General features: G+C 35.9%; 3 protein-coding genes across 3 annotated transcripts in view; 1 reads left to right on the forward strand and 2 right to left on the reverse strand.

Moving 5' to 3' along the window:
- Positions 1–7224: 7224 nt before the first annotated feature.
- cldn26 (claudin 26) lies at positions 7225–7887 on the reverse strand (the record flags this gene model as incomplete). The annotated part of the gene is made up of 1 exon (XM_079416640.1): positions 7225–7887. The coding sequence occupies one exon, from the start codon at positions 7885–7887 to the stop codon at positions 7225–7227; it is 663 nt and encodes a 220-aa protein (XP_079272766.1).
- Positions 7888–9552: 1665 nt separating this feature from the next.
- lztr1 (leucine zipper like post translational regulator 1) lies at positions 9553–19856 on the reverse strand. Its single transcript, XM_079416312.1, has 20 exons — positions 19191–19856; positions 19050–19112; positions 18922–18978; positions 18758–18837; positions 18574–18682; positions 18397–18477; positions 18202–18259; positions 17467–17606; positions 15541–15742; positions 14970–15080; positions 14778–14870; positions 14589–14684; positions 14057–14240; positions 13517–13686; positions 13269–13425; positions 13036–13162; positions 12404–12553; positions 12042–12147; positions 11190–11270; positions 9553–10747 (listed from the first exon to the last, which is right to left on the reverse strand). Exons 1-20 carry the CDS (start codon positions 19358–19360, stop codon positions 10631–10633), a joined length of 2352 nt encoding a protein of 783 aa, XP_079272438.1. The 5' UTR covers positions 19361–19856; the 3' UTR covers positions 9553–10630.
- Positions 19857–19924: 68 nt separating this feature from the next.
- LOC306869928 (DNA polymerase epsilon catalytic subunit A-like) overlaps positions 19925–26124 on the forward strand; it is a 28272-nt gene continuing 22072 nt past the window's right edge. Inside the window, exons 1-12 of the mRNA XM_079416883.1 lie at positions 19925–20284; positions 21380–21515; positions 21631–21711; positions 22320–22364; positions 22447–22539; positions 23110–23264; positions 23422–23566; positions 23649–23729; positions 23899–24006; positions 24152–24262; positions 24413–24498; positions 24660–24779. Of these exons, the coding sequence (XP_079273009.1) occupies positions 20220–20284; positions 21380–21515; positions 21631–21711; positions 22320–22364; positions 22447–22539; positions 23110–23264; positions 23422–23566; positions 23649–23729; positions 23899–24006; positions 24152–24262; positions 24413–24498; positions 24660–24779 (1226 nt within the window). The 5' untranslated portion in view covers positions 19925–20219. The remainder of the gene's footprint in view (positions 20285–21379; positions 21516–21630; positions 21712–22319; positions 22365–22446; positions 22540–23109; positions 23265–23421; positions 23567–23648; positions 23730–23898; positions 24007–24151; positions 24263–24412; positions 24499–24659; positions 24780–26124) is intronic.

The raw sequence follows: 26124 nt of genomic DNA on the forward strand, positions 1-26124 counted from the left end.
CAATGATATTTTGAGTCTAAACTCGACTGGCAGATAGCGTTTTACTGATCAGCATCTAAGGAGGTCAATTTGATGCTCAAACAAACGACTCTAGAGTCAATGCAAACCCAGATTGCAGAAGTTGTCAACAGTCCCTAAATAAAAAGTGCCTTCTGGTTAAACATTAGACCATTTGCCCTGATCTCAAGACGATAAAGTGTCTCCTGATCGAAGGAAGATAGTTCAGAGTACCAGCACTCACAACAAAGCAGAACCGCACTTAATGTTTGACAGCCTTCACCCTGCTCTCTCCTGTTTCCATTCAATGATTTCCGTCCCTAGTTTTATTCCACAACACAGTAAACCAGTTGCACTGCAGCCCAGCTGTTTGATCAACATACCGTGGGAATACAGGCAAAGCATCACAGCATTGTTTGAGTGTTTACACCAGAACATTTACATGTACCCTCAGTCAGGGATGCCATGTACTGTAAACAGTTGCTGTTTTTAGCTGAATGGATGTGCTTTACAAGCAAACAATTATGTGTTTGCAATAATTTAGACACTTGCGTGTCAGGAAACACCATACTGATTATATTGATTCCTGATTATTATTAATGATGGCCTGTGATTCACAGCTTCTGAATATTTCTGCAGTTCTCAATCCGATAAAATCTAAAATATATTGCATTTATGACAGGGCGCTCATCTAATAATAATAATAAAAATAATAATTTAAATAATTAGAATAAATAATACAATGAAAAAAAATTAAAAATCTTTGCATTTTAGCAGAAATGTATGCACTTGGCATGCTATTATCCAAAGCAACTTACGAAAGAGGAACAAAAGCAGTTCGCCAAGGAGCCAATAATATTCTGAATAAATCTTATAGAAAAATAGATCTTTTTGGTAGTCCAGCACCCAAGGGCCCACAAGGGTCCATCTGTGTCCCCTTTTAAAGAACAACGTCTGAGCGATAAAAACTTCCTTTGTTAATCCCCAAAACTACAACAGCAGTCTAGAGTTGTAGTGAGATGTAAAGAGGCTTTTGTTTGACTTTAGTTTATCACTTCGAGCTGCCACAGGATTATTACAGCGCAAATGAAATTCAAATATTGGCTTACAGCTAATCAGATTCCTCATTAGGAGCTCTGAAAAGAAGAAACAATCAAACACCATGACCTGATATTGGCCTTCTGACGTCTTCTGATATTTGACATGTGTTTTACATGCTCCTTGAATTCAAAGTACTGTGACCTGCTGTAAATCTTTTCAATAATCAGAAGTTTAGCACTGATCTGGTTGTGGAATTTAGACGCTAACCTTTAGTACATAGTGGGTTAAGTCACATACTCATAATTCTAGCTGTTACTTGCATATTTACTTTAACAGTCAAAGCAAATGGTGTTTGAAAAGTATTTGGTCAAAATGTTCAAATACACCATATAGAAAATACATTCTATTTATATATATATATATATATAAACCACTGGGAAACAAACAGATTACAATTTGCAGTTTAATCTGAACATTCATGGGAGAAATATTGATATATCCTTCAGTTCTTTCAGAATCCTTCAAGATTTTGTTATAGTGTAAAGCTCAGCAGTACTTTAATATCTCTCGCATGTACGATACACTGAAATAGAATTTACTTTAAATCTTTTTTCACAAAGAAATAGCTAACAATTTCACAAATAATTATAAACACGTGACATTTTGAAGTATAATCAATCAATCAATCAATAATTGGTATAATGTGCATAAAGCATTTTCACTCAGAAATTGCTAGCAAAATTTCATAAATAATTACAGGAAATGGAAAGTAACTCATGAAATGAAATTATAATCATACTTGTAAAACATGCTCCAATAATCTTTTATTTACAAAAATTTTACAGTGTACTACACGAAAATGTAATATAATTTAATTTAGCAGATTTAGTCATTTGTTTATTAAGACACACACACATATACACACACATACATATATATATATATATATAAGATTGTACTCACAAAGAGCAATTACTCTAGATTAAATCTTAATTTAATAGCCTAAATATAAATGTATATATTACAAGAAAACTGACTAAAGAAATGTCCAAATTTCCACAACTTTCAAGAAAAAGTATGCCTTTTCCATGCCTGGAAATCATAGTTTTAAAACTCCTTAATATTTCTGTTTTTCATGATTGTGGAAAACCCAACTGGGGGAAATACACTGTAAAAATACATATTTTTCTACGTTTTTCTACTATAAAATATCACATTTAATTGAATGTTACATGCCATTTGTTTGTGAAATTTATTAGCAATTTCAGAGTAAAAAAAATCTAAACTTTTTTTCAGTGTAGAAAGAAAAAGTGATGCTGAGATAGATGGAGAGAAGTAAAGTTTACTTAAATTCATCCATCATCTGAGATCTCAATGCACCACTATAATACTCCAACGTTGTGGACCTCAAATCTGCACCAATCTACTGTACCTGACCAAACAGCTTTGCTGTGCAAACTTCAGCCTCAGATGTCACACGTACAGAGCTTTCTTTTATCTTATCTGCTAGCAGAAGTTCATTAAATCTGATAAAACACTGTTCCATGCGCTAGCAGATTACAATCTGAATTGCATAACATTGCCAAACTGAGAGTTAATGATTTCTACTCACCTGGTCCGGTCTAAATCAGGTGTGCTCAGAGTTTTCTGCATAAGGCCAGAGATGCGGAAGCCGCTGAGATGTCAGGTATCCGGTCTGATGTTATCTGTGGAGCTGGATTGGTGTTATACCTTTTTCCTATGGAGAATTCCAGAGCGCAGCACTCTCCTCTCCTGCCTCCTCCTCACGCTTTTACTGCAGTAGCCCAAGATCAAGGCACAGTCCCACCACAAACCTCTGACACACACACACAGCAGAAAGCAGTGGCGCTTGTAAGAACTGCTCTCTCTTCGCTTTTGTGCTTGTCTTTCATAAACACCCTCTCCCTTCTTTCTTTTTTACTCACTCCTGCTTCTCTCTCTCTCTTGCTCTCTCTCTCTCCGGCGGCGGTTGGGGTTGCAGCAGCGAGGCTCTTGCCAATAACTCAGCTGTATGCAGTATTGATGGAGTTGCTCAGGGATGCTAACACAGCATGAATTTTCCCAGCGCTCCACTTTCCCTTTCGCTCTTCACCCCCTCCTGCACCTCCGTCGCTCCTTTTTGTCACTCCCCCAACCTATCAGTCTGCTTCCTTTGGTTGACCGCTATCTAAATCACTCTGTTCCTATGATCTCTTTTATTCTCCTTAGTTTTATTGAGCTTGTTCTTTCTCAAATGTATTACATCGTGGGTCTAATTTGTGATTAGGCAGATCAAATCTCAGGTTCTTGCTTCATTTCTGTATATGCTGCCCCTGTGGATGATCTTTCAACAGATCATTAGCGCTCATTACACTCTTAAAAATAAAGGTGCTTCAAAAGGTTCCTCACAGCGATGCCATAGAAGAACCATTTTCGGTTCCACACCATTCTTTAAAGAACCATCTCTTCCTTACCTTTTTATAATCTGAAGAACCTACTTTCACCACAAAGAACCTTTTGTGAAACAGAAAGGTTCTTCAGATTTTATGGAACCGTTTAGACAAAAAGGTTCTTCTATGGCATTGTGAGGCACCTTTATTTTTAAGAGTGTACCAACATTCCAACATACCAACCAAAACCACCTAGAATACCACAGTAATTGCATATAAATGCAATTACTAGCAAAATTTCATAAATAATTACAGGAAATGGAATAACTGCATTTCATTAGCTCTACTGCATTTCATTAGCTCTACTGCATTTCATTAGCTCTACTGCATTTCATTAGCTCTACTGCATTTCATTAGCTCTACTGCATTTCATTAGCTCTGTACTTGTACTCTGCATAAATGACAATAAAGTTGAATCTAATCTAATCTAATCTAATATAAATGCTTTAAAATGAATCTCAACACCCAGCATTGCCATGTGCTTAAAACCTCCCCTAAACACCCTAAACACTGCATGGCATCATGCTAAAAAAAACACCCAGAATACCATATTATCTGCATAGCCATACACTAAAACCAATTAAAACACATATAAACTGTGTAGCCGTGCTTTAAAAACGAACCACACCCAAACTACATAACACCACACCACACCACACAAAAGCCAATCAGAACACCCTGACAACTACTCAGAACACTCTAGCAACTATTCAGCTACACACAAAAAACAATCAGAAAACCCAAGTAACTGCTTAGCCATGCATTAACAAAACACTCTAACAACTGCATAGCAATGTGCTAAAAATCACCCAGAACACCCCAGCAAACATCTACCTCTGTGGCAACTATGCACTAACCTTAACAACAAATCCTAATGTAATCATCTAGATCTTTTCTCCATCATGTGAGTCTGACTGCCTTTGAAAAAGGGGTAAAAAGATGTTACAGACTAATTATTATTGAAAGGGTCATGAGGCTCTTTTTGCTGTGCTCATCACAAAGAGGAACCTCTCTGATTTCATATTCATTAAATATGCTGTCGGATCAGAGAACAGGACAACTTTAATCAGTGAATCATCATTTCAGGTTTAGTCACATCCTCTCCTGAAATGATGATTCACTGATTAAAGTTGTGCTTGCCAGTTAGATGCAAACAACAGTTTTAGATATCTCTATGTACAAAAAAAATGCATTTTGTCACAATGCATTAAAGCAGCAGTAAATAACAAGCGATGCATTAGGGATTCGGTCTTGCACCAGCAGTCTGTTTTTACTGCAGTCGTCTGATATCTCTGCAGCATCTGCCAGCAGGTACAATCAAACTTACCTCCATCAGCAAGCAAAGATCTTGGTAGAAGATCTACTTGTGAGGCCCTCTGCTGGCAATGGAGGAAAGTCACCAAAGATTAGAGGTGAAGAGCTGAGGAACATCACCTCAAGGATAAAAGGACAAACATGATAAATCAATTCAGGAGGCCCTCATTCCCTTCACCAGACATGCCCTGGCCCAGTGCACAGAGCCATACGGGTCACAGCATATTATATAGAAGATCACAGATCTGATGAATTATGAATTAGCCTTATTCTGCGTTATGAATGTTAATGGTTTCTTCCTGTGGATGTGCTTTTCCTGCTGGGTTCAACCCCTGTGGAAGAACCAATAGCTTTAGATTTTCAAGGACACAATTACTTATTGATAAGGTTAGTACCTGGATGCATAGTGATAATAAATCATTAGCATTTTAGTTTAAACATGCAAACGTGAGAAATATTGTCGAGTTTAAGAAACACACAAGTGCAATAAAATTGAAAATCTATCAGTTGTGATAACACATTAGATTAGATATAATTTTATTAATATAATATATATATATATATATATATATATATATATATATATATATATTAATTACAGAATACAGTAATACAGTAGAACAGTAATGTGAAAAATTATTAGAATAATGTGAAAAATTATTAGAATTTAAAATAACTGTTTTCTATTTAGATGAATTTTAAAATGTAAGTTCTTGTAATGACAAAGCTGAATATTCAGCATCATTACTCCAGTCTTCAGTGTCACAAGATCCTTCAGAAATCATTCTAATACGCTGATTTGCTGCTCAAGAAATATTTCATATCATTGTAAACACTTGTTGTGCTGCTTAATATTTTTGTGAAAACTGATACATTTTTCATGATTCTTTGATAAACAACAAGCTTGAAAGGATTATAAAAATGGTTTATAAAAGGTTCATAACAGTATAATTGACTGAACATTGTCTGATTCTAGACAGTGCATACTTTTTAATACAGTTCAACACCTTTATATCTGCAGCTAAGATGTGTTTTCAGATATAAGGGATGATATCGGCAGTTAAGCACTTAACATCTGTATATGGATGTATGCTCACTGACTGCAGGCCAAAGGCACTCCCTCTCTTCATTTGTACCCGCTGACCTCTGTGTTTCACAGGAAACTCTTATCTCAATTCTACGCTAGATGACTTTCGCTGGCAAGTTTAGCCGAGCACTAAATGGTAGCATGACAAGAAAAAAGAATTCATTGTTTCCAACTTCTGCTTCAGCTGTGGTTTGTCTCTCCCGATATATCTGTCTTCTTTCATTTCCTCTATACTTGTTTTAATGTTGTTCTAACTGATGCCAAAAGATCCATTAGGGATGTAATACAGGCTACACAATGTTTGCTATCCCAAGAACACTTCACAACAGAGGAATGGAGGCATTTGGAGTGAAGTCTAATTAAACTATACACTTTTATTTAGCTTATCCTCATTCATCCATCAATTTATAAAGATTTAACAATAATTCAACATAAACATATTCAGTCAATAACTGACTTTATTATGCTTAGGGATATTCATCCTCAAGTCGCTCTGAAACTTAAGACTTAAGAAACTTTTTTCTGTGGAACATAATAGAAAAACATATAAGAAGATGGAATGGCAGAATGAATTATCTCTAAGAACAAATCTTTTCAGTTCATTTCAGTTTTATGATTATGCACAGAATACAGATCCCAAAATGTAATTACAAATTTATTCAGACATATACTATATTCTCAATTTGAAAAACTTGCATTACAGCATTAACCATAATTGGCAATGCTACCATTGATAAAACGTACTGTTGATAATAAAAAGTGTCAAATAATGCACACACAAATCAAATAAAATAATAAAATAAAACTAAACTAAACTAAAATATACATATTTTTACTATACTAGTTTAAATGTTTTTAAATCTATATCAATAGGCCACTGATTTATTTTCCAAAGAGGGCTCTGAAAGTCTCCTGACAGCTTCAGAAAATGTGAATAATTCTGTCCAAATGCTTCCAAATCGTGCATAACGTTAATTGAGTTTTCAGTCCAATGCATCATCAGTGCAAATAAATCAGCTGCCATCCCGTACAACCCTTACAAAAAAGATTTTGAGAGTTTTAGTATTCTTTAGGATGACAGTTCACAAATTTCTCAAGTCTGCAGAGACTGATTGTTATGTAAAAGAACTGAAGCATTACTAAAAGTATATTTTAGCTCTCAAGGGGCTGAATAAATATGAAAAAAATAAAAAATAAATCACCATGCAAGTAACTTCTCTGACTGCAATCAAATTGCAAACAAATTCAATATGTCATGGTAACCAGTCTGGTATGTTTGTTTAGTAAAGCTTAATTGCATTCTTGAAGATTTCCAGCTTTTAGATGCAATTTAAACTATATGATTTCCGTCATTCTGTAATGTTGAGTTCTCGGGCGTTGTTCTTGATTGCGAGCTTGGATTTTACTTTGCAGCTTTGCTTCATGATCGCCCATGCAGACAGCAACAAAAAGAAAAGCCCCTCCAACAACTAACAGAAGTCCAGCAAACCAGGCAGAAAACATGGCCTCTCCATACTCCCATCTGGGCATCACATCCGGAAGATTCTCATCCCAGAACTTCACTACCATTATGTATGCCATTAGCGAAACAGGGGCAAGGGTCGTGATCCCCGACACAACGACAAACACTCCACCGAGGATGAGCAGTGTCCTCTTCATCCTCTCCCGCCCGGTGCCAATCTCAACACCTTGGAGTCCGAAAAAAGCAGCTGCCACACCAAGGAATCCCGTCGCGATGGAAATGCACATGAGAACCCGTGAAGCTAAAGTGTCTAGTGGAAGGGCTAAAAAAGACTCAAAGGCTTTGCAGTGAATGCCAACTTCCTCTGTGTAGATACACATGTGCCAGAGACCCTCGTACCAGTTCTCCATCTCATTCAGGTCCGAGTTCATCGTCTTCCATAGTGGCAGGAAGGTTGTAATAAAAGTTGTGACCAAACCTCCGAAGGACACAAAGAGCGAAGCTCTCTGGACAAACTTGGTGGTGAACAGCACCATGTTAACACTCGTCTGTTCTCTTGCTTTGTCTGTCTGTCCATCTGAGATTTTCAACTCGTACGTCTAGTCTGGACTGGCTCCTCCTTTGCTTTAATGAAAACCCACCTGTTCTTGCCGGATAATCCAGCAGCCCTTCACAACGGCAGGACTGTTTTTCAAACTGATGAATATCTTTGCAGAAGACAATAACTGCTTTTTAAAGAGGAAATACGATATGTCCAGTTTGAAGTCTGTGCAGGAAGCCTGAACAGAGCGCAATAAGACTTTGAGATTGAGGGAGAAAAAAAAAGGAATTAGAAAGAGCTTTTGGTGAAATGTGTTAAAAAAAAGAGCCTTTTTCCTTTCTAATTGTAGCTGATGATAACTCATAAGTGATACTACAGAGTTTTAGGATGCTGTAACTCAGGATGTATCGGGGTAACAGCTGACTGAATGATAGTTTGCTTTGAGAACACTATGTACCACAAGTTTTTTTCTCTGAAGCTCCTCTGATATTCGGAGATCAGTGGTTGGAAATCGGACACCTTGCCCTACATGCTGAGCTGAGCTCATCCATACCTCACCATGTGTCCTTGAACACCGAATGTGGATGTCTTCCCCTTTATGTATAATAGGCTAGATTTAAAGATGGCACAACCTTAAGTTTTAACCCAAGTAATTAATTCCATACATTACCATTCAAATCGGGGTCAGTATGAATTATTTTTAAGAATTAACACTCTTATTCAGCAAGGATATATCAAATTCAACATTGATAATAAGAAAAGTTGCTTGAGTAACAAATCAGCATATTAGATTTACAATCATGACTAAATTTGACCTCCATCATTGTTCTCTAAAAACAATTTAGAGTTCATCTTATTTGAAAGTTCAATTAGTTCATTTTTGGGTGAACTATTCCTTTAATTTAACCCTAACCTTTTGATGAAAGAGAAACAGTAAAACTAGTCCTCTTCAGTCAACTCTAAAATTATGCTAATGTTCCGAGACCTGTTCAATCACTAACAATGCCAGATAATAATAAAGTCTGATCTATGAGGCTGTGTGGCCTCAGAGATGCCCAGGTGCGGTTGCAGCTCCTGGCATCATGTGAGCGTCTCTGAAAAGAAAGATCCCCTTTGTGCTGCTATCCAAAACATTTCATTTTTCTTTCATCACCCCTGTCTCAGGCTCAGGCTTTTATGGTGTTCTGTTGAAAATGACAGCAAACAGAATTTCAGATAATAATAATGTTTATATTTTGTTCTAATTTGTTTGAGGACATCAATGATTTTGACTTTTTAGTGGAGTATTACACCATTTGCATATTTTCATCACAGGTGCTGTATGTGATTTTAGCCATTTTGCTTCAACCACATGAACTCTTTTCCAAAACCTTACACTTTTCTAACTGGATAAAATGCACAAGTTGTTTAAAGAGCACTGGACTTCAGTGATATAGTAGAGAAAGTTTATACATGAAGTTTGAAAACAGTTCAGCACCTTTTAATAGCATGTTAATGTGGTCTTATGAACCACATTGCACAAAGGATGAATGAACAGATACTTACAAATTAGTTTCTAGCATCCATCATCCACGGTAAGTCCCCTCAAGTAATTTCGTCTACATTCTCCCACTTGTCCTTTACATAATATATATGCATAAGATAAACCACAAAACATGGTCTGCAGATGTTGCACAATTTATTAAGGCATATTTCCCACAGGGCCAACAGGACACTCTGCTTCATCTCAATGATTACAGTAAAGCATACATGAGTCTTAACATTGACTGTTGTGATGATCCGCTTATATAATTATATTATGCCATAACTGCATAATAACGAGCACTGACATAACTCAGGATAATAAAAGCATCACGGGATCACTACAAGGTTCAGGAATAAATAAAGTACTACCATATTCATAAAGTGCAGTAGATCAAGTCTAGGTCATATTTCATCACAAATATCAAATGAAAAAAAATGATATTTTGCTTAAAGAATAAATATATTAATAATAAAAAAATTAATTCTTATTACTGTAATGCAAAAAAGAATATTTCATTTTTATTTGTTAAAATTGTATATATTCATATTGGTAATATATATATACATATACAGCGGTGCAGCAACAAGTACATTATTAAATATACAAGAATCTAATGAAATCAACCACTGAAGAATATTTAAAGAATTATTCAAAGTAAAACATCTGGACTCATTCTAGTCATTTGAAGGGAAAATGTTCGTAAATATCATAAAATAAAGGCAAAACAAAAACCAAAAACGGGGCCATTTTCTTTATGCAATATATCTTTTTTTCCCCTTTGGATTTTGAAATGAAAAATGACCTGGACATTTTTCTGTGAGATTAACTCTAATAGGAGTGTTTTTCCAAGCTTTCTTTATGTGGGATACATAATTATATGTCTAATTAAACAACATTTTTGGCCGGCGACTGATTTGATGTGCACTACAAAACAAGGTTTTTGTCCAAAATATATATATGCACATAAAAATAAATGTAAACGTGAGTCTTTTAGCAATTTTATGATCATCCAGCATGTCTCTAACACAAGTTGGCCAATAAAATCTAGGGGAACGTGAAGCAGCAAACAGGACCCAATCTCATTGAGGAGGGGTGTGAGGCAGGATTATATGGGCTGGGAGGAGGTGCTGGATGAAAAGGGAAGGAAATGGAGCGGAAGCGTAAATGAAAAAGTCCATAAGGAATGGGATGGGACGTGAAACGGGAGGAGAGACTATATATCAGAGCTCATCTCAGTGCACTGTTTGTCTGATATGTGGGATGCCAGCGAGTCAATGATGTCCAACAGCAGCGGTTGGCTGAGCGATCGCAGGTTGGGGAGCTTGGACACCTTCAGGGAAGGAAGGAGAACCAAAGAAATAAATGGTAAACAACACAGGCCATGCAAGAGACCGCAAATAAACAGCCAAAAAGAAACAGATAAGCTAACAGGACCAAATAGAACAGAATGTCAAATGTGTTTCAGGAATAATGCTCACAAAAGGCACTCACTGGCATTTAAAAATACTAGAACCAAAATTGGGACAATTTTCACCTACTGAAGTGCATTTAATCTATTGAATAAGCCTAGATGCATATCAAACACACAAGTCTTGGATAATAAAAAGCCTTTAGATGTTACAGATCTCTCTGTATTAAAAAATTACTGCAGTATTGTATACATTTAATAACTTGTAGAGGTTATCCATGTCGCGCAATGTCTTGGTGACCTGTTTTTATCCGTGGCAAGGCAGCCAGCACACGCTCAGAGCCGTGGTCAATAGCACACCCACCTTGGTGAACTGATGGACTATAATATGCAGGCAGTGTTTCTTCATATCCAGAGCTTGAGTCTTATCAGCCGCTTCCAAGATCTAAGGTTGAAGAAAGGATGATAGCATGTGACTGCTGTTCTTGATCATTAAATGGTTCAAATGTTATGATATTCAGTACTATTCAAAAGTTTGAGTTGATAGGATTTAATGTTTTTGAAAGAAGTCTCTTATGCTAACCAAGGTTGCATTTTTTATCAAAAATACTGTGAAAAGTTATTTTGTGAAATATGGTTGCAATTTAAAATAGTTGATTTACATTTTATTGGCAAAGCTGAATTTTCAGCATCATTATTCCAGTGTTTTGTGTCACATGATGCTTCAGAAATCATTCTAATATGCTGATTTGCTGCTCAAGAAACATTTCTTATCATCAATGTTGAAAACAGTTGCGCTGCTTAATATTTGTGTGGAAACCCTGATACAGGATTCTTTGATGAACAGAAAGTTCAAAAGAACAGCATTTAATATATGATGGACATAATCCATAATATCCCTTCCATCAGGGAAAAAATGACTGTTTATACTAGTTAACAACACAAATCTGTGTATATTTCGCTCCTGATTCAGATCAAATGACGTTTTTCACTGGAGCAAGCAGTTCAAAAGTTAAATTGCTGCAATGATGAATTTGTTTCTTACAAACACGCATCTTTTGGCTTCACAAGACAATAATTGATGGACTGGAGTCGTGTAGATTACTTGTGGATTATTATGATGTTTTTTTTTCAGCTGTTTGGACTCTCATTCTGACGGCACCCATTCACTGCAGAGGATCCACTGGTGAGCAAGAGATGTAATGTGAGCAAGTACCTGTAAGACATTTTCTACAGTAACATTCATCTCCAGATTTTGCTTGCAGTAGGCCTGAAGTCTGTTGTTGGAGAAACCGTAGTAATAAGGTGCTGCAAACAGGTATCTGTGCGCTAGTTAAGGACAAACATAGAATTTAATAATTGATAAAGCTCAGGTCACTGAGGCACCAATCATGTCTCTTGCATGTGGGATGAGTTGTGTCAAAATATTTGATGTGACATTTATTCAAATATGTAACAATAATAATAATACTAATAAAACGGGGTCAAAAACAATACAACAATATTGTGCATGCAACCAGAAATAAAGATGGCATACAATACTATAAAATGGAGCACATGAAGCAGTAAAAAGGATACAGCGAGTCCTCTGGAGGCATGTTGACATCCCCATAATAAATGTAGCGCAGCATGGACTCAAAGGCCTGCGTACTAGGAACCATCTCACCTATTGAAATGTTCACCTGGCCGTCCACTGGCATGAAGGAGCGGAACATGGCCTCAAAATAACTGTCAAAGAATTGAGGCAGCAATCAACTGGTAAATTATTCATAGTCAAAGTTAAAAATGTAAACAAAATAAAAAACTTTTCCTCTTGTACTAAATATTTCAGTAAAAGCTGTCAAGGCAAAATTTCACATTTTCATTAAGTTTAAACTGAAGTACTAAAATTACTAAAACTTAAACTAACTAACTAATCTAAAACTGAAAACAAAACAAAAACAAAAAAAAATTATATATATATATATATATATATATATATATATATATTAGATAAAAAATAAAACAGACAACAAAATTACTAAACATGGAAAATGTAAAAAAAAAAAAAAACAATTCAAAATATTAATATGTACTATAATACTATACCATGACTTACCTTATTCATTAAGACTCAATAGCTACTGTTAACCGTTTGGTTGAACCTCATTTTTGGATGAACTATCCCTATAATACTTTAAATGCAAAGCCCTGGTGACTATTGTCATTACCTGGAGCGAGCAGCAAGTATGGCCTTATGTGCAGGGCGCGGATGACCATCTAGCAAAAGGACGATGTCACAGAACTCATGGCCCGCCCCCTCCAGATAAGCCTTCATGTCCTGCACCAAAGACGTGCCTGAAACAAAATAATTTTTTTGGAGCCATAATCCCTTATTTTGGATCTGTCATGAAAGCTTGAGTGCTTACAGGGAAAGAACAAAGAGAAAATGTGGTATTATTACCTATATCCACCGGCTGATCTGAATAGACTCTGGGAGGAGGCTGCTGTTTGCGTCTCACTATCTCCACGATCAGCGGAGTGGACAGGTGCTCAAACTCTTTGGTCATGATCACCTGGTTAAAGTGACTCTCCTTCACCACAAAGTTCAGACAGTGTTCCTGGGGGTGAAAATAATAGAGATACAGAAGAGAATCTGACTTTCTGACAAGGACGTTTTCTGTGATCAGGTGTGTGTTACTTCAGCTTTACCTTGAGCTGGTCCAGCTGAAGTTTGTTTGCGTTTTCACACACACTCAGGACATTCTGCAAATCGACCGATGCCTCAATGTACTGCACACAGAGCTGCTCCAGTCTGGACAGTTTAAAACTCAGAGCGAGTTTATAAACGTCCATGATCAACAGCACATCCTGGACATGACCTGTTGAGAGACATGAAGAATTCAAATAGTGCCCTGAGACTCTCTCTGTGCCTTTTTATTGAGCAAATCTACAGAAGACCTATGGAAGCCCGTTTCCGCTACAGACTAAAAAAAAAATAAAAAAAAAGGAATTGAAAACTTTTCTTCTTTTGAGTTTCTCATGATTCAGACTGTTCTTCTCATAATTGCTAGTTTATATCTTGCAATTCTGAATTTTGTATTTTGCAACTCTGAAAAGTCCAAATTGTGAAATATAAACATATAAAAGTCAGAACTGTGAGTTAAGAATTCGCAGTTGCTTTTTTACTTTTTTGTGGCAGAAAGAAGCTTCCATAAATCTGAAGATAAACAGGTGTTCAGTGTAACTTACCTCTACGTGGGTACTGTATCTTATCTGTGTACAGGAACTGCATTAAAACCTCAAATGGTTGCGCGTCTGCCTCTCTGATTGATACTTCTAATAAAGGAGGAACTCTTGAGGACCTTCCAGAGCTGTCCTTCTGACTGCCTGAGCCAGACTCCTCACTCTCCTCATTGCATTCCAGTTTACTCTTCTACAAAAAAGAAGTTTACATTCTGATTAGCCAAAAGGAAAAGGTTTAGGCCAGGAATTTGCATTTCCTATGAGAATGTACATAAAATGAAAGAATGTTTAGAATTAAAAAAAAAAAAGCAATGCAAATAATAATAGTGCAAGTTAAACATCTATAAAAACAATATATAATTAACAAACATTTAATAATATTTATTAAAATAAATGACACAAACCACACAATTTGACATTAGGGAAAATGTGTACATATTTTATTTCTAATTTATGCCTAAAAATTATGCCTTTTATTATATTTGTGCACCTTTAAATGCATGTACACCTACACTCAAAAATAGAAATGAAAATGGACCTGTTTCTGTCGATCTCTCGCCTGTAGAATTTTCTTACGGAGCCACTTACAGCGAGCCGTTACAATAGCAATATGACCCAGGACCTTCTCCTCCCTCTGTAAACAGAAACGGTTTAGAAAAGGCAATTTATTACTAAAACTAAAATGTAGCCAATTATTCAGAATGATAGTGTGTATCAGATAACTAACCTCCCCCAAAATAAACTCTACATCACAGAACTGACGGTTTTCCCACAGTTTGCCATAGTCCTCATGAAGTGTGCACTTTGGATAACAAGAAAACTAGGACAAAAGAAAATAAAGCAAAGACCAGTTAGAATAATACAGTATGTTCAGTTGCAATAGACAAAGCAGATGTATTTCTGGAGGTCAAGCCCTCACCTGAAACCTGTACATTTCTCCACTGCGCACATTATTGTCCACAGTCCCCCCAAAGATGTACATGGCATCATGGATAACAGCCGCTGCATGGAACAGCCTCCCACTTGGCATCTGAGAGAAATGTTGATAATTATAGATTGCACACCACAAACCAAAAGGTAAACACTTTTTCCCCAAACTACAGGGAAACTTAATTAATTCAAAATTAAAACATCCACAATTGGGTCATGTGTGCTTACGATGTTGTTATGAATTTATAGGTATTGCCAAAGCTATAACTGTTCAAAATGTTTACAATATTATGTAGTACAACGGTGATGTATACTGTTCAGCATTCTTTGATGAACAGAATATTTTTTTAAATAATGAAAAAATATTATAAAAATCTTAACTGCCACTGTCAATTTAATGCATAGGCTAATTGCTGAATAAAAGTAATCCATTAAAAAAAAAAAAAAAAATCTTAATGACCTCAAACTTTTAAAACGTGATGCATGTTATCAAAAATTTAATTAATAGGTTTGTTGTAATTATGTTAGCCGGTGTCACATTCCTCTGTATTCTCTCATACCTCACTGTCTGTGCTGGGCTGAATGACCTCCCATGTCTGTGAGTCCACATCATAGCAGTGCAGTTCATTGGGTAGAGTGTTGTCTGCCGCCCCTCCAAACACATACAGGTGACGGTCAAACGCCACCATGGTGTGTCCGTAGCGTCTCTGAGGGGGCGGAGGGGAGCCACGCAGTAAGTGCTCAGTTGGAATACGGGTCCATCTGAAGAAAATAAAAAAACACATTGCTAATTAATTTTAAAAAATGCATTGTTCCTCTTTATGTAACATGAAACTGAATTGAGCTGAATAATGACACTACTGTCTTCTGTAGAACTGCTTTATAGGTGAAACTGACATTAGTTCATGATTGATGAATTCTTCCACAATGACTTTATTTTTTATGTTTATTACTGTTAATTTGATACTGTGGACCATTCATTATTGGTTAATACCCTGCTGAGAGCTGGTATTGGATGTAACGCGGTCAAATGGTTTCATAGCTATTTGACCAATCGTTCACAAATGGTCAAAAATGGCAATGACCTGTCAAATCCAATCCTTGTAACTAAGGGTGTTCCACAGGGTTCTGTTTTGGGTCCTTTGCTTTTCCTAGTTTATATTAATAATGTTTGTGATAATTTAAATTTTTGTAAATATCACCTCTATGCAGATGATACAATTCTGTATTCTTGTGCCCCCACAGCTAAATTAGCTTTTTCAAATCTGCAGGCAGATTTCAATATCCTGCAATATGCCCTATTAGATTTGAAGCTGTTGCTAAACCCACATAAAACTAAAGTTATGGTTTTTCAAAATGGGCGAACAAAACTATCATCCTTCTCCATCAAGTCATTAGATGGAATTTGTATCCAGTCTGTAGATAATTACAAATATTTGGGTTTTTGGATGGATAAAAACCTAAATTTAAATATCATGTTGGTTTCCTTGTAAAGAAATTAAAATTCACATTGGGTTTTCTGTATAGACTAAAGTCCTGTTTTTCTTTGGTTTCAAGAAAACGTTTAGTTGTTAGCCTTTTTCTGTCACAGATTGATTATGGGGATACTATTTACAGATTTGCCTCTCTGTCCACCTTGTCCAAACTTGACCCCCTTTATCACTCTGCTCTCAGATATATCACAAACTCTAGTTTTAGGACACATCATTGTTTACTTTACAGTTTGGTAGGATTGTCATCTCTGCATTTGCGCAGGCTTGAACATTGGTATATTTTAATTTATAAAGTTATTTTAGGAAAACTTCCAAAATATCTATATAGGAAATTTTTATCATTTCAAAATTCCTATAATCTCAGGTCACAAAAATGGTTACAGTTTAAAGTGCCGGCTATTAGAACAGAGGCTGGAAAGCTAAGTCTGTTCTATTATGGTCCCTGGTCCTGGAATGATGTGCAGACTAAACTACAATCCCTCATCTCTTTAAATGATTTTAAACATAGAATAAAAGAATTGGTCATTGCTAAGTGTAGATGTTTTGATAATTCTACTTCCACTTAAATTCATTATCAACACGATCTTATTAATGTCGTTTTTGTGAACAGTATTATACAGGGTATTAGGTAATACCTAAATGCTTATGCTACTGCATTCTTTGTTGTATTCATTGATGATGTTGGTTTTGTTTGTGGTTTGTTATTTGTTTAATCCTGCCATCTGACCCTGTCTTGACTAGGTTTCACTTGTAAAAGAGGTTTTAACCTCAATGTGACTTTCCTAGTTAAATAAAGGTTATATATATATATATATATATATATATATATATATATATATATATATATATATATATATATATATATATATATATAAGCTGCTTTGAAACAATCTGTATCGTATAAAGTGCTATTAAAATAAATGTGACTTGACATCATCAAAAAATATTACACATAAAATTATATTTTATCAATGTCCTCTCTCCCATGCTCACATGTGGCCTTTGAATTCAAACTGAAAGAGGTTGTTGGTGATCTTAGCTCCACTTTGGCCGGAGAAGACAAACATCTTATCCTGACATACAGCTACTGGGAAGTTACAACAGGAAGGTGGGATTTCACCGCTTTGTTCAATCTGAAGGAAACAAAGAAAGCGGTAAATCAGAAACAATCCAATATGGTATATGTTCACTGGCAGGGAATGGCTGGCATTATATGCTGGCTGTTTTCACACACTGCGGCCACACAACAATTCAAACACCTTATAAAAGTGATTTTGGCATAATAGGTCCCCTTTAAGGAGAACACAAACCCTTAAGTAAAAGTTTAAAATCAAATAACAGCCCTGCATCGTGGAAAAAAATAAATAAAATGTTGATTTGCAAAAAAAAGGCATAATATTAACTAATCTGATTATACGGAGTTCAAATATGCCAATAAAAAACTGTCCATCATGTATAGTTTTTAAGAAATGTTCAAATAATGCAGGTAAAGTCAAATAACTTTACAAAATCTGTCATTTTCTGTTGCTGTTTGGATGCTGACACCTACAGATTTAGCAGAAAACATCTGGGTCTTGTTTGCATTTTCTTCTATTACCGGCCATAATTCTATGATTGATATCAGGGTTAGGCATAAAATAATGTCTTCAGAATCATTCAAGCATGTGAAATTTGGTGTAATAATTAGACAATCCTGTTTTTGAATTAAACTTATGCAAACATAGTCACCTCTTCCCAGAATGCCTGCTCACGATCCTGAAGACTGATGGTCCACATGTCATTTAGCCTGTTGAAAACAAAAAAGGGTTCATAGAATAACATTTCAAAACTCCCTTAGTTTTATGTTGGAATATATTTGTTAATGTTACAACACATTTACATTTGCCATTCAAAGCTGTGTAAAGATAGGAATAATACACTTGCCTGGCATTTCCATCATATCCAGCAAAAATCCACAGTTTGTCATTATAGACCGTCGCTCCATGGGCTGATCTGGCAACCAGACTTGGAACATAAAATACAAAAAAAGAAAAAAGTATTAAAAACAAAATTGTGTGTCAGACAGGCTATAACACAATTATGAGAATCAATATGATTTACCGCCCCTCCACCTTCCATTCGGTCCACTGCCCGGTGGCAAACTTGTACTCAAATAGATCATTTTTGTTTTTCAAGTTAGAGTTTGAATAGATGTCTCCAGTGTAGCCACCTAAAATACAAGCAAGAAAACATTACACGCACAGGACAAGAAAACACAACATTGAAAGGCACACTGAAAACCTACCAAACACAAACATGCTGCTTCCATACACAACAGCAGAGTGGTGGTATCTTGGCGCTGGTGGGGTGCCAGTAGTAAATGCCCTATTTAATGACATAGATCGATATAAGAAGCTACATAAAACATATATAAGCACATTAACCTTGCGACTATCATACAACACTCACCGACACCATGAGCAGTCCTTCACGTCAAACCGCAACAAGTCATTAAGCATGTTCTTGCTGAAAGAAATAATCACCCATATGAGATATGAGTTTTAGTGTAAGAAAAGTAAGGGAAAACAAATACTCACCCATTGTCTCCTCCAAAGACATAAATGGCATCTCTGTATGCCACAACAGTGTGCTTGCTACGCCTGCAAGAAACAAAACTCAGTTTCACTGAAGAAGTCAATGGAGAAAAACTGTTGTAAATGAATAAATAAACAGTGTACCTTGCACCCACAAACTCATCACATGGTGGCAGCCTCCTCCAGCGGTGGACAGTCTCAAAAGGCCCGAAGTTGAGTGTCAAATACTCAACACTGTCAGAGCAGCTGTGGTCAAAATCAACACTGGGAGCAACTTTGGATTTACAAGACATGGCTCCAGGAAACCATGTCATCCAATTCACATCTAACAAGGTTTAGTCCAGAAGGACCAAGTTTAGAACGAAAAAAATCTAATTTGTTTGCAACTTGTCTGACTGTGTCAGGTTCATCTGAATCATGTTGCCCAAAAGATTATGATTGTTTACAATCTTACCTTTAGTCTGACTAGCTAGCTAACTGTGTCTGATCATCTGCCACGGCTTCTAATAATCTAAAAGCTTAATAGAAATCGTAATATAAAAAGAACGTGAAATATCAAACGTCAACGCGTCGATAGAAAGAAATAATATTATTAATTACATATAAATAAGATTTGCTTTTCTGGTCTAAACGCACGCCGAGGGAGGAGACTACCTGACATGCGCAGACCTGAATGGAGGAGAGCACACTAGACGTCATCAACAACATAAAAACACACAAAATAAATTACACGTATTTTTTTCGTTTTATTACCAACGCGTGTTTTTTTATTCTTAGATGTGCTCAATAAAAATAAAAGTAAGTAAATGCAGAGCATGCGTGAGAACGTACGCGTAAGGTTGTAGTTTCATTGGTTGAAGTTTTGAGGGGCGGGAGCAAAGCAGGAAGGTGATTGGGGCTCGCGGCAACAAACAACACAAAACGCGCCAAATTTCTATGGCGGTGGCGCAGTGTGAGCAACGGAAATATATATTTTTACAGTAATATTCTATGTACCAGTGACAATGCGAATTGTATGGAAATTTACGAGGAGATAACGTTTTATCGTTGATATTAGTGGTATTCATGCAAGCAGAAAGTCTGTTAACTCGCGTTGAAAGTGTGTAAAGACAGGTCGAGCTGTTGAAGCTGTTAACTAACTAACGTTAGTTCTCCTGTATTTAGTGACTGATTATGGTTTTACAGAACAGTGGGCGATATAAAGCAGACCGAGGTGGTGGCGATCAGGACAACCAGCAGTAAGTCTTCATAATGTTGACACATTTCAGCCTGTGTAACGTTAGTTTAATGTTAATTTAGTGTAAATGAATTAATGCCTTTGACATATCTTGCTTATCAAGTAACTTAAGGTCCATATGTGGCAGTGTTTGGGTTGTTGACAAATGAACATATTTCTTTAACATAAAGATTTTAGGATAAATCTGTATATTATAGCCAGATAAATGCTCGAAATTGTTTGTCAACATTTTTAATAGCTTTTTTTTCAGTGAAATTGTCCTAATTATGCTGTTTTTAGTATTAGTTATATACTATTATATTTTTTATTAGTGCTGTTAAAAAAAAAGATGAATTGCATCCAAAATAAAAGTTTTTGTTTACATAATATGTGTGTATATTTATTAGGTGTATATATAAATACAAACACATGCATGTATACATTTAAGAAAAATATGCTATGTTTATATATTAAATATATTTATATATAATATATGAATATATAGATGTATAACCGTAAATATATTCAAAATATATACTGTATGTGTGTGTATTTATGTATACATAATTTATATACACAGTACTCATACATATATTATGTAAACAAAAACGTTTATTTTGGATGCGATTAATCGTTTGACAGCACTACTTTTTATTAATATATTGTTTTAGCTTTTATTAGTATATTTCCAGTTTATTTTTTATTTTATTTTTTGAATTTTGGTATGTGCTTTTGTATTAGTTGTTTTAAATCTATATAGTTTTAATTAATATTTTGTTCAGTTTGTTTCATTTCAGTTAGTAATTTTAGTACTTCAACCTAAATTGTTTTTTTTGTTTTTTTTTAGCAGTTTAGTTAACAGTAATCATTTGTGTATTACAGTATGATGTTAATATGATGTCATAAAAACTGAATGTAACATGATTATGCAAGAACGACAGAAAATATTTAGCCGTTTATACACATTAAGAATATCGGCCGATATATTGTTATTGCCTTTTTTACTCCCTAATATCGGTATCAGCCCCAAAAAAGCCATATCGGTCGGGCTCTAGTTTTTACAGTTGTCAAAATGGCTGTCGAATCTTGTTGCAGTACATTTTCTGTTGCTTTTTAGGGATGATGCATCTGCTTTGTCTGCCGTCAAGCGGCTGGAGCGCAGTCAGTTCACTGATGGGATGGATGAGCGCTTTGGCTTCGAACGGATGAAAGAACCTGGGGAGAAAACGGGATGGCTGATCAACATGCACCCGGTAAGAATGAATGTCAGACAATCAACACTGGATTTAGATTGGCTGTAAACTTTGCCTTCTGATAATCTAGCCAAATATTATGAAGGGTTTTAAACATTAAACTATTTCTTCTCAGACTGAGATTCTGGATGATGACAAGCGTATGATCAGTGCTGTGGACTATTACTTCATACAGGAGGATGGAAGCAGATTCAAGGTGTCATTATTTCGCAGATATTAATATTTATTTTGTCCAAACCAAATACTAAATGTTAATCCATGTTGTAAAATTACAAAAGTTTGGGATCTGGAAGATTTTTGATGTTTTTGAAAGAAGTCTTTTATGCTCACCAAGGCTGCATTTATTTGATCAAAAATACACTAAAAGCAGTAATATTGTCTTTAGAAATAATTCTAATATGCTTATTTGCTGCACATGAAACATTTTGTATTATTATCAATGTTGAAAACTCTTGTGCTGCTTAATATTTTTGTGGAAACCATGAGTTTTTTTCCCCCAGGATTCTTTGATGAATAGAAAAGTTCAAAAGAACAGCACTTATTTGAAATAGAATTCTTTTGTAACATTATAAATGTCTTTACGTCACTTTTGAGTTTTGATCAATTTTATGCGTCCTTGCTAAATGAAAGTATTAATTAATTTATTTATTTTAAAAAAATGTCAAGTTACTGACTTCCAAACTTTTGAATGGTAGTGTATTTTATCCTGAATCACATTGACATAGAGCAGGATAAAGAATATCTTATGTTGACATAGGTCTTGATGTTGTAAGTTTCAGCTTTTTGTGTATGTGTCCCTCACAGATTGCTCTTCCCTTTAAGCCGTATTTCTACATAGCCACTAAAAAGGTGAGTTTAAAGCTTTTGCACTGAATCAAAACACTTTGGGTTGGATGGATTGAATGATAGTGTATTTTTGTGTTTTCTAAAGAACTGTGAAAGAGAGGTTATCTCCTTCCTGTCAAAGAAGTTCCAGGGAAAAGTGTCAAAGCTTGAAGTTGTACCAAAGGAAGACTTAGATCTGGTGAGTAAAGTTCTGTCATACATTAGGTCAGTGTTTCCAAACCACGGCACAGATTTGAAAAGTAAAAAATCCCTCGGCACACCACTAAGCACTTTTAAAAAAAATGGGGGAAAGGGTTGACTGACAATTTGAGGATCCAATGGCGTTATGAGGTTTAATCACAAGCACTTTTTAATGCTTATCATTGGTTAAATATTTGTAAAACACAGTATGCATGAATATGGTTCAGTATGAACCATAATCTCTTTTATCAATGCTCACCTTTAATTTTGTTAGTTTATTGATTTACTGTATAACCGAGAGATGCCCAAACCAGGGCCAGTAGGCCAAAGTTGATCCATGATGCCATGGCATATCACCTAAGAGGTGAAAAAGTAGAAGCAAATCATTCTAGTGGAGCATATGCCAAAGTTTAATATTTACATTATGCATTTTTACATTTTAATATAATACTGTTGGATGTAATGCAACATTCGGCCCACGTTTTATTTCTTACCCTTTGTAGTAAAAAGTGGGGGGGCACCTCTGCTCTATAATGTCAATCATTTGATTGCTGTGTGTCTTTTAAAGCCTAATCACCTGGTTGGCCTGAAGAGGAATTACATCAAACTCTCTTTTAACACGGTGGATGACCTTGTTAAAGTGAAAAGGGAGATCTCACCTGCTGTCCGCAAAAACAGAGAGAGAGAGAAGTCCAATGATGCCTATACCAGCATGTTATCCAGGTATTCGCACTTTGGCAACAAAAGGAAAAGCCTTAAAAAAAGATTCTGAAAAGAAGTTAAACTTTAAGAAAAGTTTAAAAGAAAAGACTTTCTCATTTAATGCACTTGACACTGTTCACTGGTCCTGTAAATAGAAAAAGGCATTTGTGTGTTACAGTGCTTTGGTTGGTGGGAGCGTAGTGACGGAGGATGAGAATGGCACTTTGAAGAAAATGACTGAGCAGCTTGACAACATCGTAGACATGCGGGAATATGACGTGCCTTATCATGTCCGCGTTTCTATTGACCTGAAGATTCATGTGGTATTGAAACGATAGAGGCTACATGACTGATTATCAGTTATGTTTAATATTCAAATGAGACATTGATTCTGTTTTCTGACAGGCTCACTGGTACAATGTGCGGTACAGAGGAAGTGCCTATTCTCCTGAGATTGTACGCAGGGATGATCTTGTGGAAAGACCTGTAAGAATCTTAACAAACCTTGTCTTAAAGAATGTAGATGCTGAAGAGTTTTGTTTTAGACCATCTCTGGTTATCAAGATTTTTTTGATGTATATAATGTCATTCAGCTTTATGCATGAATTATGAAGAATCACTGAATCATTGCTCTATTATTCTTTGTCTGTCTAAGGATCCTGTAGTGTTGGCGTTTGATATTGAGACCACTAAACTCCCACTGAAGTTTCCTGATGCTGAAACAGACCAGATTATGATGATATCATACATGATAGATGGGCAGGTAATGTCTTTTGCGCTCTTACCTTTCTGACAGGTCAGTCGTTCACCACATAGCTGTTTTATCCATGCTGTGGTTAAATTTTGTTTGTTGGCCTCTTTGATGGGTTTAATACTTGACATGGTTTTTAATGTACTTTTTTCCACAGGGCTTCCTCATCACCAACAGAGAAATAGTCTCTGAGGACATTGAGGACTTTGAGTTCACCCCAAAACCTGAATATGAGGGCCCCTTCACTGTGTTTAATGAACCTGATGAGGTAAAAATTAACAGTATATGATGTGCATTGTTTACGAGGCTGTTACCGAGTGCCACAATTAAACAATTGGTATTGTCAGGTTGTTTCACCTATTTTCTGTAGTTTGTAAATGGGCTTTCCATATTTCTGACCGTTTCTGTCTGCTTGCAGGCCTCTCTTATTCAGAGATGGTTTGAACACGTCCATGAGACCAAGCCGAACATTTTTGTCACTTACAACGGAGATTTCTTTGACTGGTGGGAAATGATTTGTGTTAAACTGTCTCATGCTATAGTTTTTACATATAATGTTTTATGTAATTGCATGGCATTTGCTCGTGTTGATGATTAGTGTTTTCTTCTCACGTGTTTGTACAATAGCATGTGCTCATGGTTGATTTGTGTCTCTGTGTCCTCAGGCCATTTATAGAAACCAGAGCAGCCCAGCTTGGCCTGAGTATGCATCGGGAGATCGGCTTCCAGAAGGACAATCAGGGGGAATATAAAGCCAGCCAGGCTATTCACATGGACTGCCTCAGGTGAGAGCAGCTAAAATGTTTTCTTAAAGGGGACTGAATGAAAATTACCCGCTCTTTACTTATGTTTGGTGTATGTACAGTCATGGCCTAAAATATCGGCACCCTTGGTAAATATGATCAAAGAAGGCTGTGAAAATTAATCTTCATTGTTAATCCTTTTGATCTTTTATTAAAAAAATTCACAAAAATCTAACCTTTCAGTGGATAATAAGATTTTTTTAAAATGGGGAGAAATATTATGAAATAAATGTTTTGAATAAATGTCAATTAACGGCACCCTTTTATTCAATACTTTTTTAAACCTCCATTTGCCAGTTTAATAGCTCAAAATTTTCTCCTATAATGCCTGATGAGGTTAGAGAACACCTGACAAGAGATCAGAGACCATTCCTTCATCCAGAATCACTCCAGATCCTTCAGATTCACAGCTCCATGATGGTGCTTCTTCTCTTCAGTTCACCTCACTCATTTTCTACAGGGTTCAGGTCAGAGGACTGGGATGGCCAGCAGAAGCTTGGTTTTGTGCTCAGTAACCCATTTTTGTGTTGTTTTTGAGGTTTGTGTTTGGATTATTGTACGGTTGGAAGATCCAAACATGGCCCATTATAAGATTTCTAACAGAGTCAGGCACTTATTGATTTTTTTTTATCTGCTGGTATGTGATCGAATCCATGATGCCATGTGTCTAAACAAGATGTCCAGGACCTCCAGCAGATATATATGCCCACAACATCAAAAATACAGCAGTATATTTCATTGTACACATGGGGTACTTTTTGTTTATGGGGTACGTGTTCACCAAACCCATCTGAGTGTTTGCTGCTAAAAAGCTATTTTTTTAGTTTCATCTGACCATAGAATCCAGTCCCATTTGAAGTTCTGTCTGACAACTGAATATGCTGGAGATTGTGTTTGGATGAGCTACGAGAATTTTTTTTGAAACCTTTTTTAAGGTTTTCTGACTCCGAGACTCAACTATTTTCTGCAATTCTCCAGCTGTTTCGTAACATTTTATCTTGATTGGAAATTCTTAATTATTGCCCTGATGGTGGAAATGCAAATTTTCACTGCTCTAGCTCCTTTCTTAAAGCCACTTCACTAATTTGTGAAGCTCAATTATCTTTTGCTGCACATCAGAAATATATTCTTTGTTTTTTCTCATTGTGATGGATGATTAAGGGAATTTGGGCTTTGTTTTCCCTCCTATTTATATTTCTGTAAAACAGGAAGCCATGGCTGGATAATTTCATGTTCATAATCACCCTGGAGTGCTCAAAATCGTGAATATGAATGGGAATATACTTCAGAGAATTTCTAGGGGTGCCAATAATTGTGTTCAACGTGT

The sequence above is a fragment of the Barbus barbus genome, assembly GCF_936440315.1.
Source record: "Barbus barbus genome assembly, chromosome: 5".
Lineage (NCBI taxonomy): Eukaryota > Metazoa > Chordata > Actinopteri > Cypriniformes > Cyprinidae > Barbus > Barbus barbus.

Coding starts and splice junctions, on each gene's coding strand:
- lztr1 (XM_079416312.1), bottom strand. CDS start 19,360: ATGACATGGTTTCCTGGAGCCATGTCTTGTAAATCCAAAGTTGCTCCC. Junction 18,838..18,921: donor AAGGACTGCTCATGGTGTCG/GTGAGTGTTGTA, acceptor GTCATTAAATAG/GGCATTTACTACTGGCACCC. Junction 12,554..13,035: donor ATACTTGCTGCTCGCTCCAG/GTAATGACAATA, acceptor ATTCTTTGACAG/TTATTTTGAGGCCATGTTCC.